Raw genomic sequence first — 24,525 nt, 5'->3', positions numbered from 1 at the left:
ATATATATATATATATATATATATATATATATATATATATATATATATATATATATATATATATATATGTTTATATATATATATATATATATATATATATATATATATATATATATATATATATATATATGTTTATATATATATATATATATATATATATATATATATTTATGTTTATATATATTCTAATGTATATTACCTATATTAACCTCAAAAGCACTTTACAACACACTTAACACTTTACCCATTCACCCACACACTCACACACCGATAGCCATACAAGGCATATTGGGAGATAAGGGTCCAGTGTCTTGGCGAGGAACACTTAGACATTTAACCCGGAAGAGCTGGGATTTGAACCTGCAACCCCTCTGTTCCCAAGACGCCAGCTCTACCACCTGTTTTTTTTTTTTGTGCCACCAAAGAGCAGCAACTGTGTGATTTTTAAGCAGACTTGTTGTGAAACATGGCAGAAATTTCAAGCATTTATAAGCATCTCACCTGAAATTCAAGCACTTTCCAATCCTCGAAAACACTAAATAACCGTAGTAGTATTTTTAAAGTATTCGGGCACCTGTATGCATTCCGTCATACTTACACAGGAGCAAGGAAAAAAAAAATCTTGAAAAGGGGTCACACAAAAGGTAATGACAAGCTGCAATTGATGTTTCTACACTGTAAGGCGGCCCGGGTGTGTGTTTTTTTTGCATGTTCAGCTCTACCATCGCTTACCATGCTTTGGGAGAATAAATCCTGGTTAAGATTATTCAGATGATACTGTTATCTGTGGCTAACAATCTGCTTATGCTAATTTTATTCTCATTCCTCCTTTAATTTTCTTCGGCAGATAGGCACTGGCCTTGGTTAAACTACATCTAGTAATGGAAATTGAGCTGGCAAATAAGGGGAAGACCATGTGTGCTTGTCAGACCTAACATCTTAGTCCAACCCCCCAATTTTTTTTGCGTTTTCTGTTTCAGAAAGCTGACTTGATCGAAATGAAATCAGGTATCACAACGCTACATCTATTATACCGCTATGGGTTTACGGTCAGCTTTAACCAGCTCAGAGTCAAAGATGCATGGGAATGGCTGGAGTATTATGAGGAGAGATACTGAAGAGGACAAATACACGCAGACATGCACATTAAAAAAAAAACAAAGCAATGATGCTCTGGTGTATGATCTCAGATCAAATACACTGAGCTCCAGAAAGAAAAAAAGAATAATTATGGCACTCTTGGGCTTCCATAAATACATACTCTTGCAGTAATACACCCGAACCTCCACAGACTCCGCTACTATGCTGCAAGTGACACTAGCCGAGCGAAAGAGGAGCGAGAACAGTGCTAGGAAGGCGGTGGAGTATTGTATTTTTGACGCTCACATTTTTGTTTTGAATAATTTAAATTACATTTAAAATAAAACTGTTTCTCTTTGTCCACTTTAAAGAAGGCAGCACAAAAAAAAATCGGTGTGACACTACTCTGCAGATTTTCACTTGCGGATGGTGCTGGTCACCATTAACTGGTCTCCTAAAAATACCTGGGTGTGCAGATGGACAATACACTGGACTGGACTGCCAACACAGAAGATCTGTGCAGGAAAGGACAAAGCCGACTGTACTTCCTCAGAAGGCTGGAGTCCTTCAACATCTGCAAAAAGCTCCTGAAAATGATCTATGAGACCTGTTGTGGCAAGCGCCCTCTTCTATGCGCCAGTGTGTTGGGGAGGCAGCGCAGAGAAGAAGGATGCCTTTCATCATAATAAACTGGTGAGGATGGCGGGCTTGTTGTGGGCACAGATATGGACAGACTGACAACTGTAGCTGAGAGAAGGGCACTAAACAAGCACCGGTCAATCATGGAGAATTCTTCACATCCACTACATAGTATCATCTCCAGACAGAAGAGCAGCTTCAGCGACAGACTGCTGTCACAGTCTTGTTCCACAGACAGACTGAGGAGATAATCTCTCTCTCATGCCATGAGGCTCTTTAACTTCACCCGTGGGAGTAAAAGCCCACATTAAACCCCAACCCCACGTTTGCATATTACCCTTTTTTTATTACAGTGAGTAACACTATTTAAATGCTCTTTATTAACACGTTATATTGGGTATTTTTGTATTCTATATCTTTTATTTTATTTTTTAACACAAGGATACTGCTGGAAGTGTGAATTTCCCTACGGGGATGAATAAAGTATCTATCTATCTACCTCTATCTATCTATCGATCTATCGTTAACTGAAAAAAATGAGGAAGCTCTGTACTCAGAAATTTATAGTGGGCTGGATTAAATAATCCAACAGGCCAGATCCACCTTACGTACTGTATTTTGGAAACGTCTGATCTAGTATGAAGAAAATCAAATACTCAAATGTCTCACCTGAGACCATGCCCCTGTCCTCCACTGGGCTGGGCAGGCAGTATAGTTGCAGGCCCGCTTGGGCTCGGGCCGTTCCTCAGTGCAGTGTTTGCTGTGCACGGGCCGGTTGGTGCCGTTGTGGAGGGCTTGCATGCACTGCACTGCCCTGGTCTGGAAGGCTTGCTTACCGCATGTCTTGCTGCAGGATCCCCACTCTTCTACCACCCACCTGCGGAACACGGGACACTCTTGGGTCTTTGCAATCATCCAAATTAAGGCTGCAACGACAAATCGTCATTGTCGACAAAAATCGATAATACAAAATAATCGGCAATGGAAATCATTGTCAATTACTGTCGCCAGACACGGTTTTTCAATAGAGTGAGGCATCTCTACTTTAAAATAAACTCTGCTGAGGGTTGCTAATGCCCAATCGCCTCTCTGTTTCAAGTGGTAACATACAGAAATGATGGCGTCAACTATGCGTACCAAAACTTAAATGCTCCCTGGAAAAGGCAACCAAAAAGACGACTTGCAAAGTTTGCAAAGAAGACCTTGCATATCAGGGCAGTACATTTAAAGAGAACAGTCGGACCATTGAACAAAAAGAGTCTGACTTGCCTCAGTAAGATTTGGGCAACATTTGAGCCATTATGATTTCCATGATATTCACTGTACATTTTATACGCGTAAGTAGAAGCCAAAAGGTATGTGCGTAGTTGATCGTTTTTTTGTTTGTTTTATCCATGGTATGGCGCATATGAATTTGTTGTCAAAAGGTAGGAATGTTTGTGTCTGATAGGAATCTGATCCGTAAGAGCAAAGGGTGTTGGCTCATTGCTGTTGGTTCATTTCTGTCTTTTGGAATCGACACAGTTTAACGGAAAAAAGTGAAATAAAGAGGATGTTATCTAATTAAGGGTGATGTCCGTAGCTTCAAAATTTTCTATTGGCTGACGCCATCTTCTGGCTGAAATCTCCAATACAGCCTCTGTCAAGCTGCTTATGTGCCGCACGCACGTTCGTGTCTTTCTACGATGCGCTCGAATAAACTTTTCTTTTTTTCATCTTTTTTGAGGTCTGGGTTGGCATTTGGACTGTATCTGAAACAGTCGTTTTCTTACTTTCACCATTTACATTCTATGATAAATAAAAACAACCAGCACGCATGTATAATAACTCTACAGCCTAATGCGCTTTGTGGCCGGAACAGAAGATAAAAAATTAAAATAAAAGCAGATAGGCGAAGTGATAAAATGTATAAACGCTCATTGAACTCAGTTGGGCATTATTAATAGAGAAAATATTTAATTTCTAAACTAAGCTTTAACCTGAAGTCTGTTGTTACTTTACATCACACAACATAAACACAGTAAAAAGCTCCAAATTCAGGTAACACCTAGCTTACAGATACTTCAGTATTGCTGTATTCAAAAGAACTACTTTAACAATGTATACTTTGCAAAAAAGTGCTTGAGTGTTACGCCAGACTGCCTGACAAATTAATTGCATGCAGTCGGAAGAACAAACTTCAGTTTTTAAAATGTTAAAAACGAGAATTGTCAGTTGTTAAAACTGTGTATTTCAAAGTGTTTAGAACCGTTAAGTTCTTTCGAATGTACTTTGCAAAATGCACATAACATTTGTTTTATTAATTTCATACTGTTGCTAAGGAGATTGTTCTTGGTTTACAGGGATAAAAAATGTTAACTTTTTAATCTTGTAATCTATTATTTATTTGCCTGTCCTTAAAAAATGGGCAAGTGTTTATTTATGGATTCATGTCTCTACTGATTTAGCAGTGGGACTGTTTTTTGTTGGTTTTAATTTTTTTTGTACAAATCCGTAATATGTTCAATGAAAGTCAATATTTTTTATTGTAACAATTTTTCTTGTGTTTATTATCATTTGCCACATAATTAACTTGGCATACCGTATAAAACATTTTCAAAAGCATTGTCCCTGAGTGTCAAAACATAGAAATACATTTTTTTTTTGTTTTATTTCAAAAGACTATAAAGGGTTTGTCACTACTCAAGTATAAAGCCTCTGAGAATAGTTTCAATATGATAATTCACCATTAGATGGCAGGAGTGGCTTTGACCATATCTTTGTCCACACATTGAGGACGCCACCACTTCCTAGTGTGGATACCTGTATCTAGCGATTAAGAGTTTGTAGGCAGCCCCATAAGGCAAGTAGGCATAGTGAAGGAAAGCTATGGATCAGTACATACAATTATGCTTCAATGTTTTTGTTCTTTCTAAAAAAAGATGACTAAGTCCTTTTGTCTTGGTCGAGGCAGAGAGGGATGACGTTTTGTGCACATCTGAAGGAACGCAATCGCTATGGTGACTGAAATCGCATTAACAAGTAACCAGAAACATTGGGTGCTGAAAGGTTCTTGCAAAGTTCATGCATTGTTCACGCATCAGTTCAGTATTTTTGCAATAAAATTGTACTTTGCAAGCAAAGTGCCATTGTGTTTATGGAAAGCATTGTTTTTGCATCAAAAATGCAAAAAAGCACCGAAGTGAAAGCTCTGCCTGAAATGCTTTCTTTCACAAAAAGCCGTTTTTCTCAGGAGTTTTATTGGAAAATTAGAAAATTTAAGAGATGTTTACAGAACAATGGTAAAGGCTGAAAATCTAATTATAGATGAGGCTTGAAGCTTTCCTTTGATATGTCCTATGCCTATATAGCTACAGAACTAAATTTTCTGTCTGACATTAAAAATGAGTCAAAACAAAAAAAAAGGCTAGCATCGGCTCTTCCCATTTGAGAGAAACATTGGATGAGTTAAAATCAACCTAATGCTAAATTCAAGAAAAAAAAGAAAATAATAATTATCGGATTAATCGAGTACTCATTTCAATAGTCTGTGACTATTGGAGTATTGAAATAGTCATTTGTTGCAGCAAAGTCCAAGCTGAAAAATTGTCTCTTGTATCCGTTGAAACTTACGTGGGCTGGCTGCAATCTAGGATATTGCAGCGTTTGCGGATGGGTTTGGGCTTCTTGTTGGCGTCACAAAAGTTTCTATGCACCAAACGTCCGTCGCTCTTCCTCTTGCAGCCATATTTGGTGTACTGGGTGCCTGAAGAAGGAAATCCGTTCCGAAACTGAATGATTGTCAATCGGTAACTCTTGTGCTGGTTTAATGGTAATCAACTGGAAGTTAAAGGGAGAGTGTGTACTATTTAGCATCTACTACTGATAAGAAAAGCTTTATTCATTAAGGGCAGGGCGCATCGTTTGATGTGTTCTGAAAGCTATAAGGATTTTGAAACTTTGCTACTCTCTGTTGCTATCATCTGGTTCAAAGTCATGATTGCAGGCTTGGTCAAAAATGGCAAAAAACAAAAAAAGGTTAACGATCTGCCTAGGGAACTTTTGCTTTCATACTTTTTCAGATCGAGGATAGTAGAAGTGTGTTACTAAATTTGAGTGGCAATTTTCATAATCCTGACAGCAGAACACACTAACTTTCCGAAGCTTGATTGTACCTTACTTGACAATTCCAGGTTGAGACAGGTCAAGAAAAATGGTCACAGACCAAAATGTGGTGAAAAATTCAAAATAAATCAAATAAATCACTAGATTTTGCAGATGTATGTTAGTGCTGGGAACATTTTTACATAAAATGGTTTTAGGATCAACAACATTTTAAACAATATCAGATATAGATCCTTTTATAGTCTAAGTCACGCGTGACGTCACAGTCAAAGCTGGAAGCCACAGAAAACTCCACGCTGGTCGAAACACTAAAGAAACCAAGCTAATGTATCTGATAGTTCGGTTTTAAAATGTTGTAATGTTGTGTGTTTGTGTGCCGGAATCAGAGAAAAAAACTTAAGTGAATCGTAATTTGAAGTTTTACAGGATCCCAGCGGACAATCCTAATTAAACAAAAAGAATGGAGTTGTGGTTAAATCATGATAGTGAAAAGATTGGACCGAGGCACTCATTAAAATAGCTCAGGTTTCCAGCGCACACTTCATATCATGTCAGAGAAATCAAACGCTTATGTTTGTTGCTACAAAGTCCATATTACTTATTATATAGGCAAAGTATCTTGTTATTTTTTAGCTGAAGCTAAGGCTACACACTAGCAGTTAACAGTACCACACACTGGTAGGGGTGTGGTTCAATGGCTAAAAATCCTGATGGCCATTTGCTGACAGCCCTATAAATATGGATAAGCATCTCTCAGATCCCCTTCCTCAAATTGTTAGTCAGAGCCTTGCCATGAATCCAATTTTATTTCTATTAGTATTAATTTAGTTTTGATTGTATTTAAATCATCTTGGGTGTCTGAGTGTTTGGTGTTTTAGTTTGTTGGGTGGGAATAAAGGAGGGGATTTTATTGTCTTATTGTCCGCTGAATGTTTTTACAGCACTTCAAGTGGTATTTTATTGCCCGTCAAGTGTTTTACATATAAATTTGATCTATATAAGGGCTAATGTTTGCATCATTCCTTTAAAATTTGTTTTTCAACCAGTGGTCCATAAGACCTTATCTGGTGTTCCACAGGAATACGCATTATTTTCCTTTTTTCACGAGAAAGACAATTTTAGAAATTCTGAAAAAACAAAAAAAAAAACAATGTTCCACTGGCATATATTAAGCTAATTATAAGTATAATTCTTATTATTTTATAGGGAAAATAACTACAGCAATTTCAGGAGCAGAACGAAAATAGGACCCAATTGCATAACATTTGCCACAAGTTTTAGTGAAAGAAAGAGGAAGGGCTGCGCCCACGATCCGGTGTTTGTTGGACGCGGGAAGCAAGTCGCCCTTCGCACTCGGATTGTGATCCGAACACGGAAATGGATCTTCCGTAGCAAGGGATGGTGGTGTCAGGGACGGAAAAACTGGTCGGTAGCGGGTACCCGGAGAGCAAGCGTGGTCGGGGTCGGAAATGAGTCGTAAGCCAGAACGGGAGAGTAAACGTAGTCAGGATCAAAACAAGTTGTAGCCGGAGACAAACAGGTGCAAAAACGGTGCAGGTGGGAGTCAGAAAAAGGCTTGCCTTGTATACACAGAGGTTCGCAGACGGAACGACAACAGGGGATTGACAGGACAGGGTTTGAATAGGGACAGCACCAAATGAGCGGGCACAGGTGATTCACATCGGTAATCATGACAAGTACTTCTAAATATAAAATAATGTTAAGAAAAAAAAAAGAAAAACTGAGTTTTCTTGGCTATAAGATGAACCAGAATATAAGGTGCATCTTCCAAAATAGCTTTTCATGAAATAAATTTAATTTATAAGGCCCACTGGGCTGTAAGGTGCATTTAATTTAATCTGCTGCAAAAGCTAAGTTTGCAGAAAAAAAAGCATTTAACAGGAATGATTATTGTACTATGATTTATTTTTTGTGTTGTGCCTGGAGTGAAGCTGTCTCACTAACCTCCACCGCAAAGTTTGGAGCACTGTGACCAGCTCTTCAGCACCCACTCGTACGAATCCAACTCAGCCAGGAGAACATTGTTGTTGGTGATGAGAGGCAGAAGGTCCTCGTGGATAATGTACTTGTAGGTCAAGCTGATCTTGACGTTGTCTGCCTGTGGGATAACCTGACAATAAGGAAAGAAAAAATTGTAAAACTGAGAAAAGATTTGATCATGTGCGAGGTAGGGCCACAACTAATGACTTTTTTAATAGTCGACTAGTCACTGACTAGAGGTAAGATGGGGCCTATAAATCCTTTAAAATGCATTTTAGGTGGTTTTAAAAGCCCGACTTATCCCAAGCCCGAGCAATTAACTTGATTTGAGGGAACGATCCCCCAAAACACCTGAATTTTCATATTTTATGTGTGAGTGACTAAGTCGCAGTTTTTTTCATACTTTGACTTATACTTCAATCTTAAATTACTGGTATATATTTTCCCATGTTATTTTCAAGTAAATGGAAGGAGACCAAGAGGAAGGCCGCGATTGACGTGGATGGATGGTGTTATGAGTGCACTGCAGGAAAGAGGTCTAAATCTAGTGGAAGCTTGAGCTCTTGCTGATAATAGGAATGAGTGGAGAGGTGTTGTAAAAGGATAGTGGGATGTTTGGACGCGTTCTAAGGGATGGGCAGGGCACCTGTATGATGCGGCAGGGGTAAACCAGTAAAAGCCGTCGGGCCCTGCTGTTGAACAGAAGAGTGTGTTGTGTCACCCTGACCCGAGTGACATGGCCGCTTTCTTGTGTCCCGCTTCATCTGGAGGGACGAAAGCATGACCAACTTAGGTGCAGAGGTGCCTAACCTGTTTGGGTGTTTGGGCGCTTGGGTTGGACATGGTCCAAACATTTTTGTGTGTGTTTTTTTGCTATTTTTTTCCCTTTTTTTATTTTATTTTTTATTGTATGTCTTTGTCTAGCTGTCGGTCATGAGGGATATGAACAAAGTAGATAGATAGATAGATAGATAGATAGATAGATAGATAGATAGATAGAGAGAGAGAGAGAGAGAGAGAGAGAGAGAGAGAGAGAGTGAGAGAGAGAGATAAAGAGAGAGAGAGAGAGAGAGAGAGAGAGGGAGAGGGAGAGATAGATAGATAGATAGATAGATAGATAGATAGATATATAGATAGATAGATAGATAGATAGATAGATAGATAGATAGATAGATAGATAGATAGATTTTCACGCTAAACAGCAAGAAGGCGGTCTAGGCCTCCTTGATCATTTCAATTTTGCTTTATTGTGGGGGGAGACAATTTTCGGCACAATAAAATTTATAAAAACAATTGAACAAAAATGACATTAAAAATAAAGTCATATTCTGCAGATTACAAGCTACAAATAGTGGAACCTGCAGCCGAAAACGGTAATTGAGCAGCAGAAAAAAAGTTTGACATTAGGGAGAAACAGAGGTGGCAATGAGTCAGACGTAGCAACGTAAATCGGAAAGAGGAAGCGGCTCATCGTCCCGAGTTGGGGGAGTTGTTTACCGGTAAGAGTAACACAGAGGATGAATATTTGATTGGATTTAGTGATTTGGTGTGAAAATGATAGTTTGGTAAGCATGGTTATCTGAATAACTCTTAATCCCTTGTGTCGTCAGTGACATTACCAGTCATGTTAATCATGTAACGTTAGTATACTGTACACTTAGCCTGTTGTTCTCTATTTTATCTTAATTTTAAATTACCTTTCAAGATGACATGTATGTTTTTGTTTTATATTATATCCCAAAAAAAATCCAATTTATACTCCGAGTCCGACTCATACATGTTTTTTTTCTTCTTAATTATGCATTTTTTGGCGGATGCTACTTATACTCTGGGGTGACTTTTAGTCCAGAAAATACAGTAGTTAGCATCTAGCGTCTCTGTCTGAAACAGGCGCGATATTCAGCAGAGATTGTATATTAGTAGAGATGCATATCTGTAGGAAAAACATGTCTGGCGACAATAGTCAACAATGAAATTAATTTTTATTGATTTTTGTCGACAATGTCGATTAATCGTTGCATCCCCAGTGCATCGCCCACTGACCAGTACTAAGATGCCTTCGTGCAGGGGGCCGGAAGTCCGTAGGGTCTCCTTGCCGTTTTCAAGGGTGTACTCCCATTGCAAGCCGTTCTCGATGAAGGTTTTAGACAGGGCGTTTTCGCTTTTCTCGTTGAGGAGAAAATTGTTGGTCACTTGATTCTTCACCGCTAAAAACAAAATGCAAAACAGAGTAAAACAATAATGAGAAACACAGAGAAAAGTATCCTTTTAATCTGTTAAAGCCAAGCCCTGCTCAACTTCAAAACATATTTGCTAAAATTAACTTCGGAATGTGAAATACAACTCATGAAAGCAAGAATTTTGTTTCCAGCCCTTATGGTTTTTCAGAAGAATGCATTCCTTTTTGAATGCATTTTAGCTTTTTCACCTCATGTCGCAGGGCACACAGAGACAGAAAACTCACTCGCTCATTCACACCTAGGGACAATTTGGACCATCCAATTAACCTGACATGCATGTCTTTGGAATGTGGGAGGAAACCGGAGTGCCCAGAGGAAACCAATGCAAGCATGGGGAGAACATGCAAATTCATGCAAAAGGTTTGAGCCGATGACCTCAGAACTGTGCCGCACACGCGCTAATCACTGCGCTGCCGTGCTGTCGTTTTACAGATCACGGTGAGTTTATTACTTTTTTTTTTTAGGTTCGGTTGCCAAGCTTAACTTTGCAGAAAAGCACAAATGCTTTTCTACTGTTGTCCAACAAAAGATGTGAAAATATTTGTTTTCTTGTTGAAACACATTTCTCCCAATTCTTTAAGCTCAAACAGCTCTATGCCCACAAAAGGTCCAGTAAAAAACAACAATAATAGAGAAAAAATAGGTAAAATTAAAAAGATTACTGAAAAAAGAGCTAAAATATCAGTAGGACAACATTTACTTAGAAATTCTTTTTAATACTAATAGTTTTTTTTATCTAAATAATCCAACTGACGCGCAACTACATCCTTCAAAAACCTCTGTTAAAATAATGAAGAGAATATAGTTAAAAAAGAGTTAAAAAAGTAACATCCAGGGTTTGTACACCTTCTTCATGGTCAAATTCAAGCACTATTTAAGGACTTTCAAATACCTTTTTTCAATTCCTCCAGTACCATTAAAAGAGGAAATCGGGTGTGACTCATCTATTTGCAGAGCCACATATATATCTGCCATTTACATATGTGAGGTTAAATCTTGTTTTCATTTTTTAAGTAGTCCCCTATGGATTGGGGAGAAAAACTCCATGCATCCCGCTTGTTCAACTAGAGGCATGACGTGCATAGTGCATACCTTGTTTAATGGCATTTATTGTGTGTAAACACATGTCGAAAGCAGCTGTAACATGTTGGACCACATTAGCAGGAAAAGGCCATGCCATTCAAATGCAATAAAAATTGCCTTCAATGTCCCCCCCCAAAAAAAATAATTTAAATCTTGTGTGCGCATTTATTTAATATGAATTTTAGACCTTGAGTAAATGTCAAATACTTGTGGATCTGAACAATACGTTTGTTAATATTTTTGAGACAAATCTCTCCCCATATATGTGTTGGGTAAAATACTCATAATATGTATTTTACTGAGAAAAGCTACCTTCATTTTTTTGCATGGCCCATAATAAATGTCCATAATTTATATGTAATCCTTGCACTAATACAGGTTGTTGCGCCATGTTTAGATGACGCGTGGACCTTTTTTCTTGGAGCGTGACCCAAAGCGATGACGCTTCATAGGACAAAGCCATACATACTAATACCAGCTGCCATTAATCATAAGGTAAAAAGAAATGTGATGGCAAAGTGAATCTACCAGTGAGCGGTGTCTGAGTCTCTTTTTAGCTGACTTGTTATGAAACACATTTTTATTGTCAAGCACTTGCAAACCCTGAAAGTCAGAAAAATATTACCAAAGATGAGTAAAGCAATCTGCGAATAAAACAAAAATAATGCTTGGAATTATTGTCTCTTGGAGATTGGCTGCTTAACAGAACAATGCGAAAATAAAGCGTGAGAGTTGCCTTTTTAGTGAATTCGCTTAATAAATCAAACCAATTTTTGAGAAGCAAACTAAAGGCTCTTCAAGTTTGGAATTAAATATGCCCTGCAGAATATTTTTCGCAAGGAGAAACGTCAAAACGGCCAACTAGTTTTGCTAATATTACCGTATTTTCCGCACTATAAGGCGCACCTAAGAGTCTTATTTTTTTCAAAAGCTGACCATGCGCCTTATAATACAGTGCGCCTTATTTATGGATCAATATTAAATCGCAAAGTCTTCAAACTAACTTGCAGCCGCCGACTAGATTTTCCCCAGAACGCCAAGTAGTCCGCGGTGTATGCTGGGATTTATTTACCGGCGTTTCATTGGCTAACCAATGTGTCAATCATCATTTGAATCGATCACTATTGGCTAAAGTTATTCGGAGGTCAAGGGGCGGATCCTTTTTATCATTTACAGGCTGGCATTGGCTTAAACTGTAAAACAAAGCCTGCAATTTGCCGAAAAAGATGTGTCAATCATCAGTTGAATCGATCACTATTGGCTAAAGTTATTCGGAGGTCAAGGGGGGATCCTTTTTATCATTTACAGGCTGGCATTGGCTGAAGCGGCAAAACAAAGCCTGCAATTGGCCGAAAAAGATGAACGCGTATAGCACGTGGTTTGACGGCATACAGAAAGCATTTTTTTACTATTCTGTATTTGTAAATATTTTATTCTCCTGGATTTACTAAACTCACGGATATAAGAGGACCATGGCTGCACATTATCATTGAACACAACGACTTCGGTGAGCTACCCTGGCTATATATTTTCCCAGTATCTTGTTTCAGACTGAACTCGATGTTTCTGTGATAAGCGGTGCAGATAATGGATGGAATGGAGTGTCTATTTTTAAATTAAACTCAATTCCAAGTGTTTATTGTCATATGCACAGTAAAGTTGCAAGCGAAAAAGAAAATAGAAACTAAGGAATGGTTGGCATTTCTTGAATCCCAAGACCTTAACCTTCCGAATGATATTTGAAACAATGCACTTGAGTGACATCGTACGGACACCGCATCCGCACGTGTCTACGACACGTATTTGCTTCTTTGCAAGATTTGGGAATGTTAAGGGGGTAATAAGTTTGACTGAACTAACTATCTGTTTTGTCGACGTTCCCATTGTAGCGCCTTATAATCCGGTGCGCCTTATCTATGGAAGATATAGGACCAAAAACTATTTTTGGGGGGTGCGCCCTGTAACCCGGTGCGCCCTATAGTGCGGAAAATACGGTACTTAATTGCAGTGCTTCTCAAATATTGTCTGTCACAGAAGCCCTCGGAAGAAACATTTTTTTGCGCTCTAAGATCTATCTTTATTTATTCATTAACATTTATTTATCATGTGTGAGTTTTATTGGAACATTTCACAGTAAAAGTGTGGATTAAAAAATTAAATAAAAATTAAGTCATCACAAAACGTCTCAAAAAGCTGCACAGTCCATCTTTCCAATATTGCCTGATCTGAGACCTATATGAAGGCAAGGAAAAACACCAAAAACGTCAGTATGTGGTAAGTAGGGGTCCCACATAAGGTAATCCCCTTTTCAGTCATAAGTCATTACTGAAATCAAGGGCGGAGGTTTGGACCTGGCACTGTTCAGGACATTTCTTTTAAGTGATCACATAATATTGCCGGGGACAACAATTGCTTTATATTGGTGGTAAAACGTCACCTCAGTCCATGCCAAATCAAGGCCTTATTAGTGTGATTGGGATGTAATGTCTTGAAGGGACAGCTTAATTTATTTTGCTGTTCGCTTCAAATATATCTAACTTGAGCAAGCACACCACTCATCTCATTTCCCTACATGGTAGCAGTGAAATGTTACTCACGCTTCGTCAAACTTCCTTGTCTTAGCTTTTGGGAGAAGTTTTTTTTAACTATCTCTTTACCCTGTCTCTCATCATCCGGGTCAAATATTTTGTCATGGGGTCCCTCGAGGGTCTGCTCCCGTTTGTGTCTACACTTCATACTTTGTGCTATATGAACTGCGTAAAGACCAAATGTAAACAAAACACTATGCCAATGAGAATGCCACTGAGACCTAGAGTAGTGTAGGTGTTATTGCACTTGATTCTGGGAAAAGTTCCCCTAAGTCAAATGTGCCCACGCCCTTCTTGACAGAGCCTCGCACCGCCCGGGGGGGGCGCCCCACTATTTGAGAACCACTGCTTTGATATGAGTGATGAGTAATCCTTTGAGAAAAAATGCCCCCAAAAAGCAAAAACAAAGATCATAAAAGGAAGATGAGATGTAAGGGCGAAAATAAAAGCAAACATGAAGATGACACATTATGCTACACAAAGCTTACTAATCCATATTTTACACATTTGATTATTTCTCTTATGTGATGATGGATGTGATCTATGATGCCTTGTTATTAAATATGATTGTATGACATGAATAAGTGAAATGACTTTTGGTTGTTAATGGGACAAGACCAAGATAAGCTCAGGCTTTTTCCTGTCCGTCCTTTTTTTTCTCCTTCTGCTGTCAACTGTTAATCAAAACTGTTGATTATCGAACCTTGCAATTTGATGACCAAAAAAAAGGAAATAAAGCACAAGTGCTTATGTGTTTTATCAGTGTAATTGAAATTAAAGGAGCAGGAGGCCTATAATAGCTTAATGGCTTTTTATCTCCCTTAAAAATGATTCATTCACATCCAAGCAAATACAGTATTTTAGTCTTTAACTTTTCCATCAAACTTCAAGTTAACAACTGCACTTCAGACCCAAATGAGGCAAGCTCTACAATAACACAAGAGTTTTAATTACCGATAACGTGAGGGGAAGTGTCATTTTCCTCAATGACGATATGCCGAGCGCCTGTCGGGATGTCGAACATTTTCAGCATCCCTGCTGGGAAATGATGAACGTGTTTTTTTTTTTTTCATGTTTTCAGTTCACAAAAATTAGGATCTTGAGTGTTTACCGTTGTTTTTCGGCGTCTTGGTGAGTGTCAGCTTGACGGTGCGGCAGTGCGAGTTGTCACCCTCGCAAACGCCACATTTGTCCTCTTCCTTGTACGAGTCAACTTCTTTATCGCAACCCACGTGCTGTAAAGAGGGTGGAAAGACATATCAGAGTTTTCGGCTGTCAGGAAGAAAAGAAAAAGATTAGGGTGTAAATGCCGGTAGCGTAAAAGGAGCTCATCCGTGAGCCAACATCAAAACAGGCAGGCAGGGGCCATGCAGAGCAACAAACACTGACACTGATGCCAATGAGGCAAATGCACAAAACGACGCTGCAAGCCTACCATTAAAAAAACCTCACATACAGAGCCTTGTAAAAGTATTGCCCCCCCCCAAGGACTTTTTTTATCTTCTAAGAATCAACATGTGACAGGCAATTGCAAAAAGAAACCAAATTTATTCGACATCTAGCTTTGTGCTAACACATAAAGGATTGGAAAGTAGGCGTTGCAAAACATTGGACCCCTTTGAGTTAATACTTTGTACAACTTCCTTATGTTGTGATCACAGCCACAAGTTTCTATCTGTTTTGCACATCTTGAAACAGAGATATTTGCCCATTCTTCCTAACAAAACAGCCTGAGTTCCTTAAAGTTCGACTGAGATCTTTTGTACACAGCATAGTTTCAAACCTTTGCACAGATGCTCTAGAGTCTAGACCATAGGTGTTACACTCACGGCCCACGTGCCACATCTGGCCGGGCGTACAATTATATCTGGTTAGTAAAATAATAAACTTTGTTGGTGATAGGAATGAGTGGAGAGGTGTTCATTGTCATATGCAGAGAGGATAGTGGGATGGTTGGAAGCGTTCTAAGGGATGGGCAGGTCACCTGTATGATGCAGCCGGGGTAAACTAGTGAAAGCTGTCGGGCCCTGCTGTTGAACAGAAGAGTGTGTTGTATCACCCTGACCCGAGTGACATGGCTGCTTTCTTGTGTCCCGTTTCAACTGGAGGGACGAAAGCATGACCAACTTAGGTGCCGAGGTGCTTAAGTTCTTTGAGTGTTTGGGCATTTGGGTTGGCCAAGGTCCCCCCAAAATTTTTGTGTGTGTTTGTTGCTACTTTTTCCGGTTTTTATTTTCTTTGTTTTTTTGTATGTGTTTGTCTTGCTGTCGGTCACTCCTCTCGAGGGATATGACCAGGGTAGATAGATAGATAGATAGATAGATAGATAGATAGATAGATAGATAGATAGATAGATAGATAGATAGATAGATAGATAGATAGATAGATAGATAGATAGATAGATAGATAGATAGATAGATAGATAGATAGATAGATAGATAGATAGATAGATAGATAGATAGATAGATAGATAGACTTCTACTTTAATGGCCCGACAATATGAAATACTGATAACTCTCAAACTACACATCCCAAGATGGAGCTCTTCAGCTGCCTTACCGTAGCAAGACTTACCAGAAAGGTTCCCGTATCAATTGAATTTGCTAGAGCCTGACGAGCTCAGACACTTTTAAAACTATCTCCAGACAAAGAAAAATATTGGCCTGTTGAAAAACCAAATTGACAGGTGCATTTAATGTCAGGAAGCGGAGTCATGACGCCCAGAGAAGAGCTTTTATCTATTACGACGTAACGGAAGGTCAAACGGAAAAAAGCATGGTGACGTGTCTGTTGCCATGGATTATGCAGATGGTAAACCCTTACAATGGCCAGGAGAAAAGTTGATTCTGAAAACAGAGACTTTCAAAACTAATAGGAGGCTGAATGTATGTTTACTGACATTGCCAGTAAACCTGTGTGTCTCCTTTTTGAAGCTAACATGTTAAGGAATATAATGTAAAATGGCACTATGAGACAAAATATCAGGATAAGCTGAAAAACCTGAATGCAGAACAGAAGGTACAGAAAGTTGAAGAGTTAAAGAATATGAAGATCCAGCAAATGCTTTTCACCAAATCAAAAACCCTAGGTGAAAAGAACAGATTTTATTTATTTCCATTTCTTTTTCATATTTTGAAAAAGGTGATATTTTTATGGAGAGCATAGAATTTTAGGATATTTAATGTTTGAGTTTTTTTTATTCTTGTATAATATTCCAGAGAGGTGTTGTGGCAGTTGATGGTGATGTATGGAGTGGGTGGAAAGTTGTTGGAAGCATCGAAGAGTTTTTATGTGAACAGCAGAGCATGTGTAACAGTAGGGGGTGCGACAAGTGAGTGGTTCCCTGTGTTGACTGGTGTGAGACAGGCAGGGTTGGGTAGGGATACTTTAACTTGATTACTTTCAATTACTTTTGGATTACTCCAAGACCAAATATGCTAATAAAAGACAAAAGAAACTAAATATGAATAAAATTACTAACTTTTGTGCAGGCTTGGGGAGTAACGGAATACATAGAACGGCAAAAATGATGTTGTCAAGCTGTTTGGATTTATTTTCATTTTGTTTTTTTGTTGCATTTTAGTTTTGCTAGAGATCAAAGCCAGGAGAGAAAGCTTACCACGTGTTTTTGAGTCATAATTTTATTCATATTTAGTTTATTTTGTCTTTTATTAGCATATTTGGTATTGGAGTAATCCAAAAGTAATTGAAAGTAATCAAGTTAAAGTAACCCTACCCAACCCTGGAGACAGGGGTGTGTGATGTCACCCCGGCTGTTTAATGTCTACTTGGATGGTGTGGTGAGAGAAGTGCAAGAGTATTTGGCAGAGGTGTAGAGATAATGGATAACAGTGGAACAATGTGGCAGGTAAGTCAGTTGTTGTTTGCAGATGACACAGAGCTTGTGGCTGATTCTGAGGAATCATTGAGAAGGCTGGTAATGGAGTTTTGAAGAGTGTATGATAGGCGTAAGTTATGCATGACTGTTAGAAAGAGTAAGGTGATGAAGTGTTCACGTGATGGAGTGGGCATGGCATTAAAAAAGTTTGCAAGGACAGGTGCTGGAAGAAGTTGAAAGATTTAGGTACTTGGGTTGTTATGTGGCTGCAGTTGGTGGAGTGGAGTGCGAGGTATAGCACAGAGCGAATCAACGAAGCAAGGGTTTGGGTGCTCTGAGGAGAGTGATTAGCAACAAGAGTATGAGTATGGATGTTAGGAGGGGACTGAATAAGAGTGTGATTGTGCCGACTGTTTTGTATAGTGCAGAGACTTGGAGCCTGAACGCAGATTTGAGAAGGAAGTTAAATGTTTTTGAGATAAAGTGTTTGAGGAGTATGTCAGGAGTGACAAGATTGGATAGATCGATAAATGAAATTGTGAGAGACAGAACTGGAGTAGTGGTTGATCTGAGCAAGCGTGTGGATAAGAAAGTACCCGGTTGGTTTGGACACATGGAGAGGATGGATGAGGAGCGAATGTTGAAGAGGATCTACAGAGCAGAAGTAAATGGAAGGAGACCAAGAGGAAGGCCGCGATTGACGTGGATGGATGGTGTTATGAGTGCACTGCAGGGAAGAGGTCAAGAAATAGTGGAAGCTTGAGCTCTTGTTGGTGATAAGAATGAGTGGAGAGGTGTTGTAAAAGGATAGTGGGATATTTAGACGTGTTCTAAGGGATGGGCAGGGCACTTGTATGATAAGGAAGGGGTAGACTAGTGAAAGCCGTCGGGCCCTGCTGTTGAACAAAAGAGTGTGTTGTGTCACCCTGACCCGAGTGACATGGCCGCTTTCTTGTGTCCCGTTTCATCTGGAGGGACGAAAGCATGACCAACTTGGGTGCCGAGGTGCTTAACTTGTTTGGGTGTTCGGGCGTTTGGGTTGGCCATGGTTCAAAAAAATTTGTGTGTGTTTTTTGCTACTTTTTCCCTTTTTTTATTTTCTTTGTTTTAGTATGTGTTTGTCCTGCTGTCAGTCACCCCTTTCAAGGGATATGACCAGGGTACATGGGTAGATAATATTCTGTCTGTCTGTTTTTAATTCATATTTATATTAAAAGAAACCTCAAGTTTTAGTGTATCAATAAATGTTTATCCTGTTTGGCCTGCGACCAAAGGTGTGGTTTGATAATGCCCCCCTGAGCAATTGAGTTTGATACCTCTGCTCCATAGGATGGAGGTCTGGAGTTTGATGCATATTGAACTAGTAGCACTTTGCGCTAATTAGTAATAAAAATAAGCTCTCAGCTTCAAAAAGGTTGGTGAACCCTATAATACCTGTATACAAAGTAGCAACATCTTGTGGTCAAGTATTACACCGTGTATCTTTAAATGGGCCTTTGGATTCAGCCTTACACAAACACACTTCTTTTATTTTATTCTTATGAATCTTTTTGTTATATTCTGGGGGTAATTGCTCTACCCTTACACATGTCACTGATGTTATCACTTAATGTTCTTTGAACCCAAAGATCTTCCTTTAGCTGACACACTCAAAATAGTGAATACATTTTTTAGCTTCTCACTCATCTGATTGGTCTGTACTCTGCAGCATGTTCCTTGCACATACCAGACATTCCCCTCGAGCACAAACGCTGAAGTGGTCCGTGTAGCTGCAGCGGGTGCCATCGTGCATCACCTGGTTCATGAAGACCACCTCGCCTGTCTCCTTGGACTTGCAGCTCAGCTCGCACTTGCGGCTTTCTGCCAAGGCGACAAGAGTCGGCATGAGGATCAGGCACAAAGATTAAAGGTGTTCATTTAAGTAACATAACACTTTTAAAATGTGGAATCCCATAAACAAAGATTGTAGTGAACAGCGATTGTACACCACTCATTTCTGCTTGGAGGTAAGCGATTGTGGCTATTCGTTTGTGTTTTTCGCTGCGTGCGTCGCGGTCAGTGTAATTTCTTCCTGCTAGGTCCCTGTTAGCGCAGGGGATGGCGAGGGATTTCCTGTTTTGTTTGCTCTCGGTTGGCGCTCGTTTGCTGCTCACCGGGTGTTTTTTGATTAGCTCGTCTGGTTTCAGCACTAATTTGGCCATGTCCTTTGGTTTATTCCCGGCTTTTTTATGCTTTTTGTTGCCCTGGTTTCTTGGTCAAGGCTGCGGCTGCCTTTGGTTAAGCGAGTGACGTATGACGTATTACCATGAAGCACAAAGTTTTGGCAAGAAGCTTAAGCGGCTCTCACCGTCGGCATGTTCGTGGGGCAACCAGGTGTGCTTCTTGCTGTTGTGATACTTGTTGCTCCTCTGGAGGCACTGCTGAGCTCGGAAGTCCTCGTAGGGGCCGGCACACTCCTCCGTATTGCACATCTGGTAGTCCAAACCGGAGCCGACACATTCTCGACCACCGTAGGCCGGCCTGATGCAAAGCGATACAAAGAATGTGCACGGAATTTACGATGGTTGATGAATTCGCAGAATCCCAGTTGATCCCCTGCCAGGGAACAGCCGGCAATTAAAAGTAATGACCATGTAAAGTTTGCCACAGAAGTTCGGTTTTGTCGAGTTTTGGGGAATCTCGGCGGTCACTCCGATTAGTGGAAAACATGACGACCAACAATCAGTCACTTGTACCGTAAATTCCGGACTATAGAGCGCACCTGATTATAAGCCGCACCCACCTTATTTAAGAGAAAACCAATTTTGTACTTACACAAGCAGCACCTGTATATAAGTCGCATGCGCCCATATTAAACAAATGTAACACAAACACAAAATTAACCCAAACCCGACTTTAAGTCCCGCGATTGAAACTGGATGTCCTTCATTTAAGTACACAGTCAAAAATTCACAGCCGGCAAATTGAGAGGAAAATGACACCGGTACTTAAGGTTTGATGCAGACCTGCAGAGTCCCGTTGAAAATAATCCAAGGAAAAAAGTGTATATTTCCAAAGGTAAGGGTGGGAAAAATATATATCCACTATTGTTTGCCGCGTCCACAAAAACGTCTCACCTTTACTCCACTTTGCGTCAGACCCCATTGTTTTCGCCCCTTCTTTTTGATTCGCCCGTGCAAAACATATCAGAATAAGTCTCGAAAATAAATACATTACAAAAATATACGGTTGCAAACACATATTATACATGGTTACACATATTTGCAAATAAAGACGGTACACCGAGAGAGTTTTTAAAGCTTTAATAATAATAATATAACTTTCATCCCAAACGGTGCCTTTGAAAGGTAGCAACACGCTAGCAACACGCTCGCAACACAGCAAACGGATCTGTTAAAAAAACATACCGTACTTGTAAAAATCACGGTAAACCGTCCTCATCTTCCTCCTTAGAACTGAAGCCATCAAAGTCGTATTCCTCAGTGTCGGAAAGAAACTTTGTCATATACAGTAATCCCTCGGTTATCGCGGTTAATGAGGACCAAAACCACCCGCGAAAAGTGAAAATCCGCGAAATAGCGACGCCCCTTCAAAAATGCTTAAAAAAAAAAAAATATATGTATATATATATTTTTTTAATTTAAAAAAAAATTATTATTATTTTTTGGACCTTCGAAGCACTGAACCCGCGAACGTGGAACCACGAAGTAGCGATGCCCCTTCAAAAATGCTTAAAGAAATATATATGTATTATTATTATTACTATTATTTTTTAAATTATTTTATTTTATTATTATTATTTTTTAGACCTGCGAAGCTCTGAACCCTTGAATGTGGAACCACGAAATAGCGACGCCCCTTCAAAAATGCTTAAAAAAAAAAAAAAATAAAAAAAAAATAAAATATATATATATATATATATATATATATATATATATATATATATATTTTTTTAATTCATTTATTTACTTTATTTTATTATTATTAATTTTTAGACCCGGGAAGCTCTGAACTTGCGAACGTGGAACTGCGAAGTAGCGTGGTCCTACTGTAGACGTCGTCCCACGCTCCCGCAGCCGGACTCGCGCTGTCACTGTCGCTTGAACTCTAATCCAATCCTGATTCTGTGCCATCCTCTCCGTCACGCAGCAGACCGGCTTTTCGAAACCCGTTGGTGATGGTGGATTTTTTGATGTGCCTTTCTTTTTGCATTTTGCATGGTGAGGGTATGTTTACACTAATTTAATCTGTGCACAAGCCAAGAAGTTGCAGTCTTCTTCGGCGCATATATTCCTCCGGTCTAAATCTTACCTTTTGTACTCGAGCGCCGCTGACGGCGGTTAGAAAAATTACATAAATTGGCCGCATCACTGAATAAGCCACAGGGTTGAACGTTTGGAAAAAAGTAGCGGCTTATAGTCCGGAATTTACAGTAATAGTATTTGGACAAGAGTTGGGACTACTAAAGCGTTACAAAGGAACACGTTTCTAGAATGCATAGACCTTTTTTCTGTAACGACTACTGTAACATGTTATTAATACAATTTTGTAACTATTGTCACTGACTTTAAGGTGCATCATTGTATTATTTGACTGTGATCCAATTTAGATCATTGTGTCATCTGATTGCTGAACACTTCTACTTTACTCATGTTGTCGCATATAACCTTGGATCCACCAGCAACATCCACTGAAGATTAGACATGTTTATACTTACCTACAAAGTACAACTAAATACAGTTATGGTGGCGCTGTCAAGTACAAGAACGTTGAATTTCTCCTCATTGATACCCACATCTGAGCCAAATATACAACTAGAAAAGAAATACTGAAATCCACATTTGCAGATACACACTTTTGTTCCCCTAGTGATACATATTTTCAACTCCCAAGTACCACATGTCAATAAGACTGAAACGATTAGTTGGCAGAAATTAATGATAGAAATAGTCGTTAATAAACTTTCTATGTTGGCTAATATCGCCAGACATATTTTTCAATAGTGACGCATTTCTACAAGAATATAATCTCTTTGGAGAGTTGCTCATGTGCGATAACGTTCTAGAGCAGAAATGACTGCGTCAGAATCAAACAACGAGTTTAGGGTCTGAAACACCCCCAACCGGAGCTTGAATAGAAACACACCTGTTCCCAATTATCCTGCACAGTTTAAAAATGACATTTTTGTCTACAGACGTCTTTCATTTTTCATTTTGTCACCCGTTGTCATCATGTTTTTTTCGTGACTTTCATTTCTGGTTTCTTTGTTACTTTTCTTCTTGCATTTTTCCATTTCCAGGTTTCTCATCTCATCTCATCAGCTGCACCGCTTGCTGGTGCTGGAGCCCATCCCAGCAATCATCGGGCAGTGGGCAGGGGACACCCTGAACTGGTTGCCAGCCAATCGCAAGGCACACAGGGACAGACAACTCGCTCGCTCATTCACACGTAGGGACAATTTGGACCGGCCAATCCACCTGAAATGCATGTCTTTGGAATGTGGGAGGAAACCGGAGTGCCTGGAGGAAACCCACGCAAGCACGGGGAGAACATACAAACTCCGAACAGTAAGTCCAGTAGCTGGATTTGAACCCACACAGGAGGTTTCCCAAGACCTTAGAACTGTGCCACACACGCGCTAACCACTGCGCCGCCGTGCTGCCCATTTCCAGGTTTGTTTTTTGTTTATAGTTTTTCGTTTGGGTATTTTGTTAGTTGCTTTGTGACAAATTGTTTATTTGGTACTTTGATACTTCTACTTTTTTTTGTTATTAAATACCGTCCTTGTTTTTAGCTTTCCAGCCATCAGTTTTTGCTTCCCCCACATGCGTCCATCACCACAAAATCTTAACACTACACGCACAAGTTTTGGAGCATTTTAGCCTGCATACAGGGAATAAAAAGACTACTTGCCAAGCTAGCAAAGCAGACCTTGCGTATCATAGCAGTAGCTCGGTGATGCACCAACATTTAAAGAGAGGAGTCGGACAGTTGAACAAAATCAAGTCTGACTCGCCTCGGTAAGTATGAAGCTACAGTGGAACCTCGGTTTTCGAACGCCTCTCAGTTCGAACAAATCGGTGTTCGACCAAAAATTTTGAGAAATTTTTGCTTCGCTGTTCGGTCAAAAATTCGGAGTTCGAATGCCGATAATGCGTGAGTGCGTACGCTAGAGTGCGATGCTGATGGATTTAAACTCTAAAGATGTTATTCTACTATTGCACAAGCCTCTTTGCATACAATGCGCCTTTCTTGCTTGTGTTTGAAGAAGGAGGAAACAGGATAACACCTTATCTGCGGCGAGATAAGGGACTTCTCTGACCGCAGGCCCACCTAGTTTTGTTTGCTATAGATAACATGTTATCGTATAAACAGGTCTCAACTGTTTGTTTTGTTACACCCCTTCCCTTAGCAGAGGAGACCTTATGTAAATTAGGGCCTTCCGAACACAATAAAAAGACAAGGAGCATAAGAATATTTCAGAGTATCCAGCAGACTGCCTTAGGGTAGACTATGGATATTTCTCCTTGCAAGTAAGTTATACTCACGATTCTTTGTGTCTTTTTGTATATAGGTTTTGTACATCTGTTGGGTTAAACCTGACAGATGCTGAGCAGCGTACAGGTGTAGATCGTGTAGATCACCCCACCCCTCGTGACCAACTGTTATCACGTGCACACTTGCCTCTTTTTGCTTTCGCTTTTAATAATAATAATAATAAAAATAATTTCCTTTGTATTGTCATTCTTTGTAACAATGTACACAGAACGAAATGTCGATACACCTGACCCGTTGTAGCGAGCCGATGCAGCCGCAGCCAACAGGTGAACGGAGTGTTTTAGCCCCTAACTATGCCTCTGAAGAAGGTTGGTGCAAGCAGGACAGGTGAAAAAAGAAAAGTTGTTCGTACAACTATTGCCTTTAAGAAAGACATAACAGCTAAATATGAAAG

At 39.6% G+C, this 24,525-nt stretch overlaps 1 protein-coding gene across 1 annotated transcript in view; it reads right to left on the bottom strand.

Annotated features, from left to right (window-relative positions):
- Positions 1-24,525, bottom strand: part of adamts14 (ADAM metallopeptidase with thrombospondin type 1 motif, 14) — a 123,363-nt gene that overhangs the window by 9,896 nt on the left and 88,942 nt on the right. The window contains exons 12-19 of the mRNA XM_088323446.1: positions 19,921-20,093; positions 19,300-19,433; positions 14,847-14,970; positions 14,690-14,770; positions 9,868-10,031; positions 7,789-7,954; positions 5,332-5,464; positions 2,389-2,596 (exon numbers count right to left, since the gene is read on the bottom strand). Of these exons, the coding sequence (XP_088179572.1) occupies positions 2,389-2,596; positions 5,332-5,464; positions 7,789-7,954; positions 9,868-10,031; positions 14,690-14,770; positions 14,847-14,970; positions 19,300-19,433; positions 19,921-20,093 (1,183 nt within the window). The remainder of the gene's footprint in view (positions 1-2,388; positions 2,597-5,331; positions 5,465-7,788; positions 7,955-9,867; positions 10,032-14,689; positions 14,771-14,846; positions 14,971-19,299; positions 19,434-19,920; positions 20,094-24,525) is intronic.

Source organism: Urocampus carinirostris, chromosome 19 (genome assembly GCF_059441175.1).
Source record: "Urocampus carinirostris isolate Australia breed hairy pipefish chromosome 19, RoL_Ucar_1.0, whole genome shotgun sequence".
NCBI lineage: Eukaryota > Metazoa > Chordata > Actinopteri > Syngnathiformes > Syngnathidae > Urocampus > Urocampus carinirostris.
This window is presented reverse-complemented; position numbering and strand designations above follow the sequence as displayed.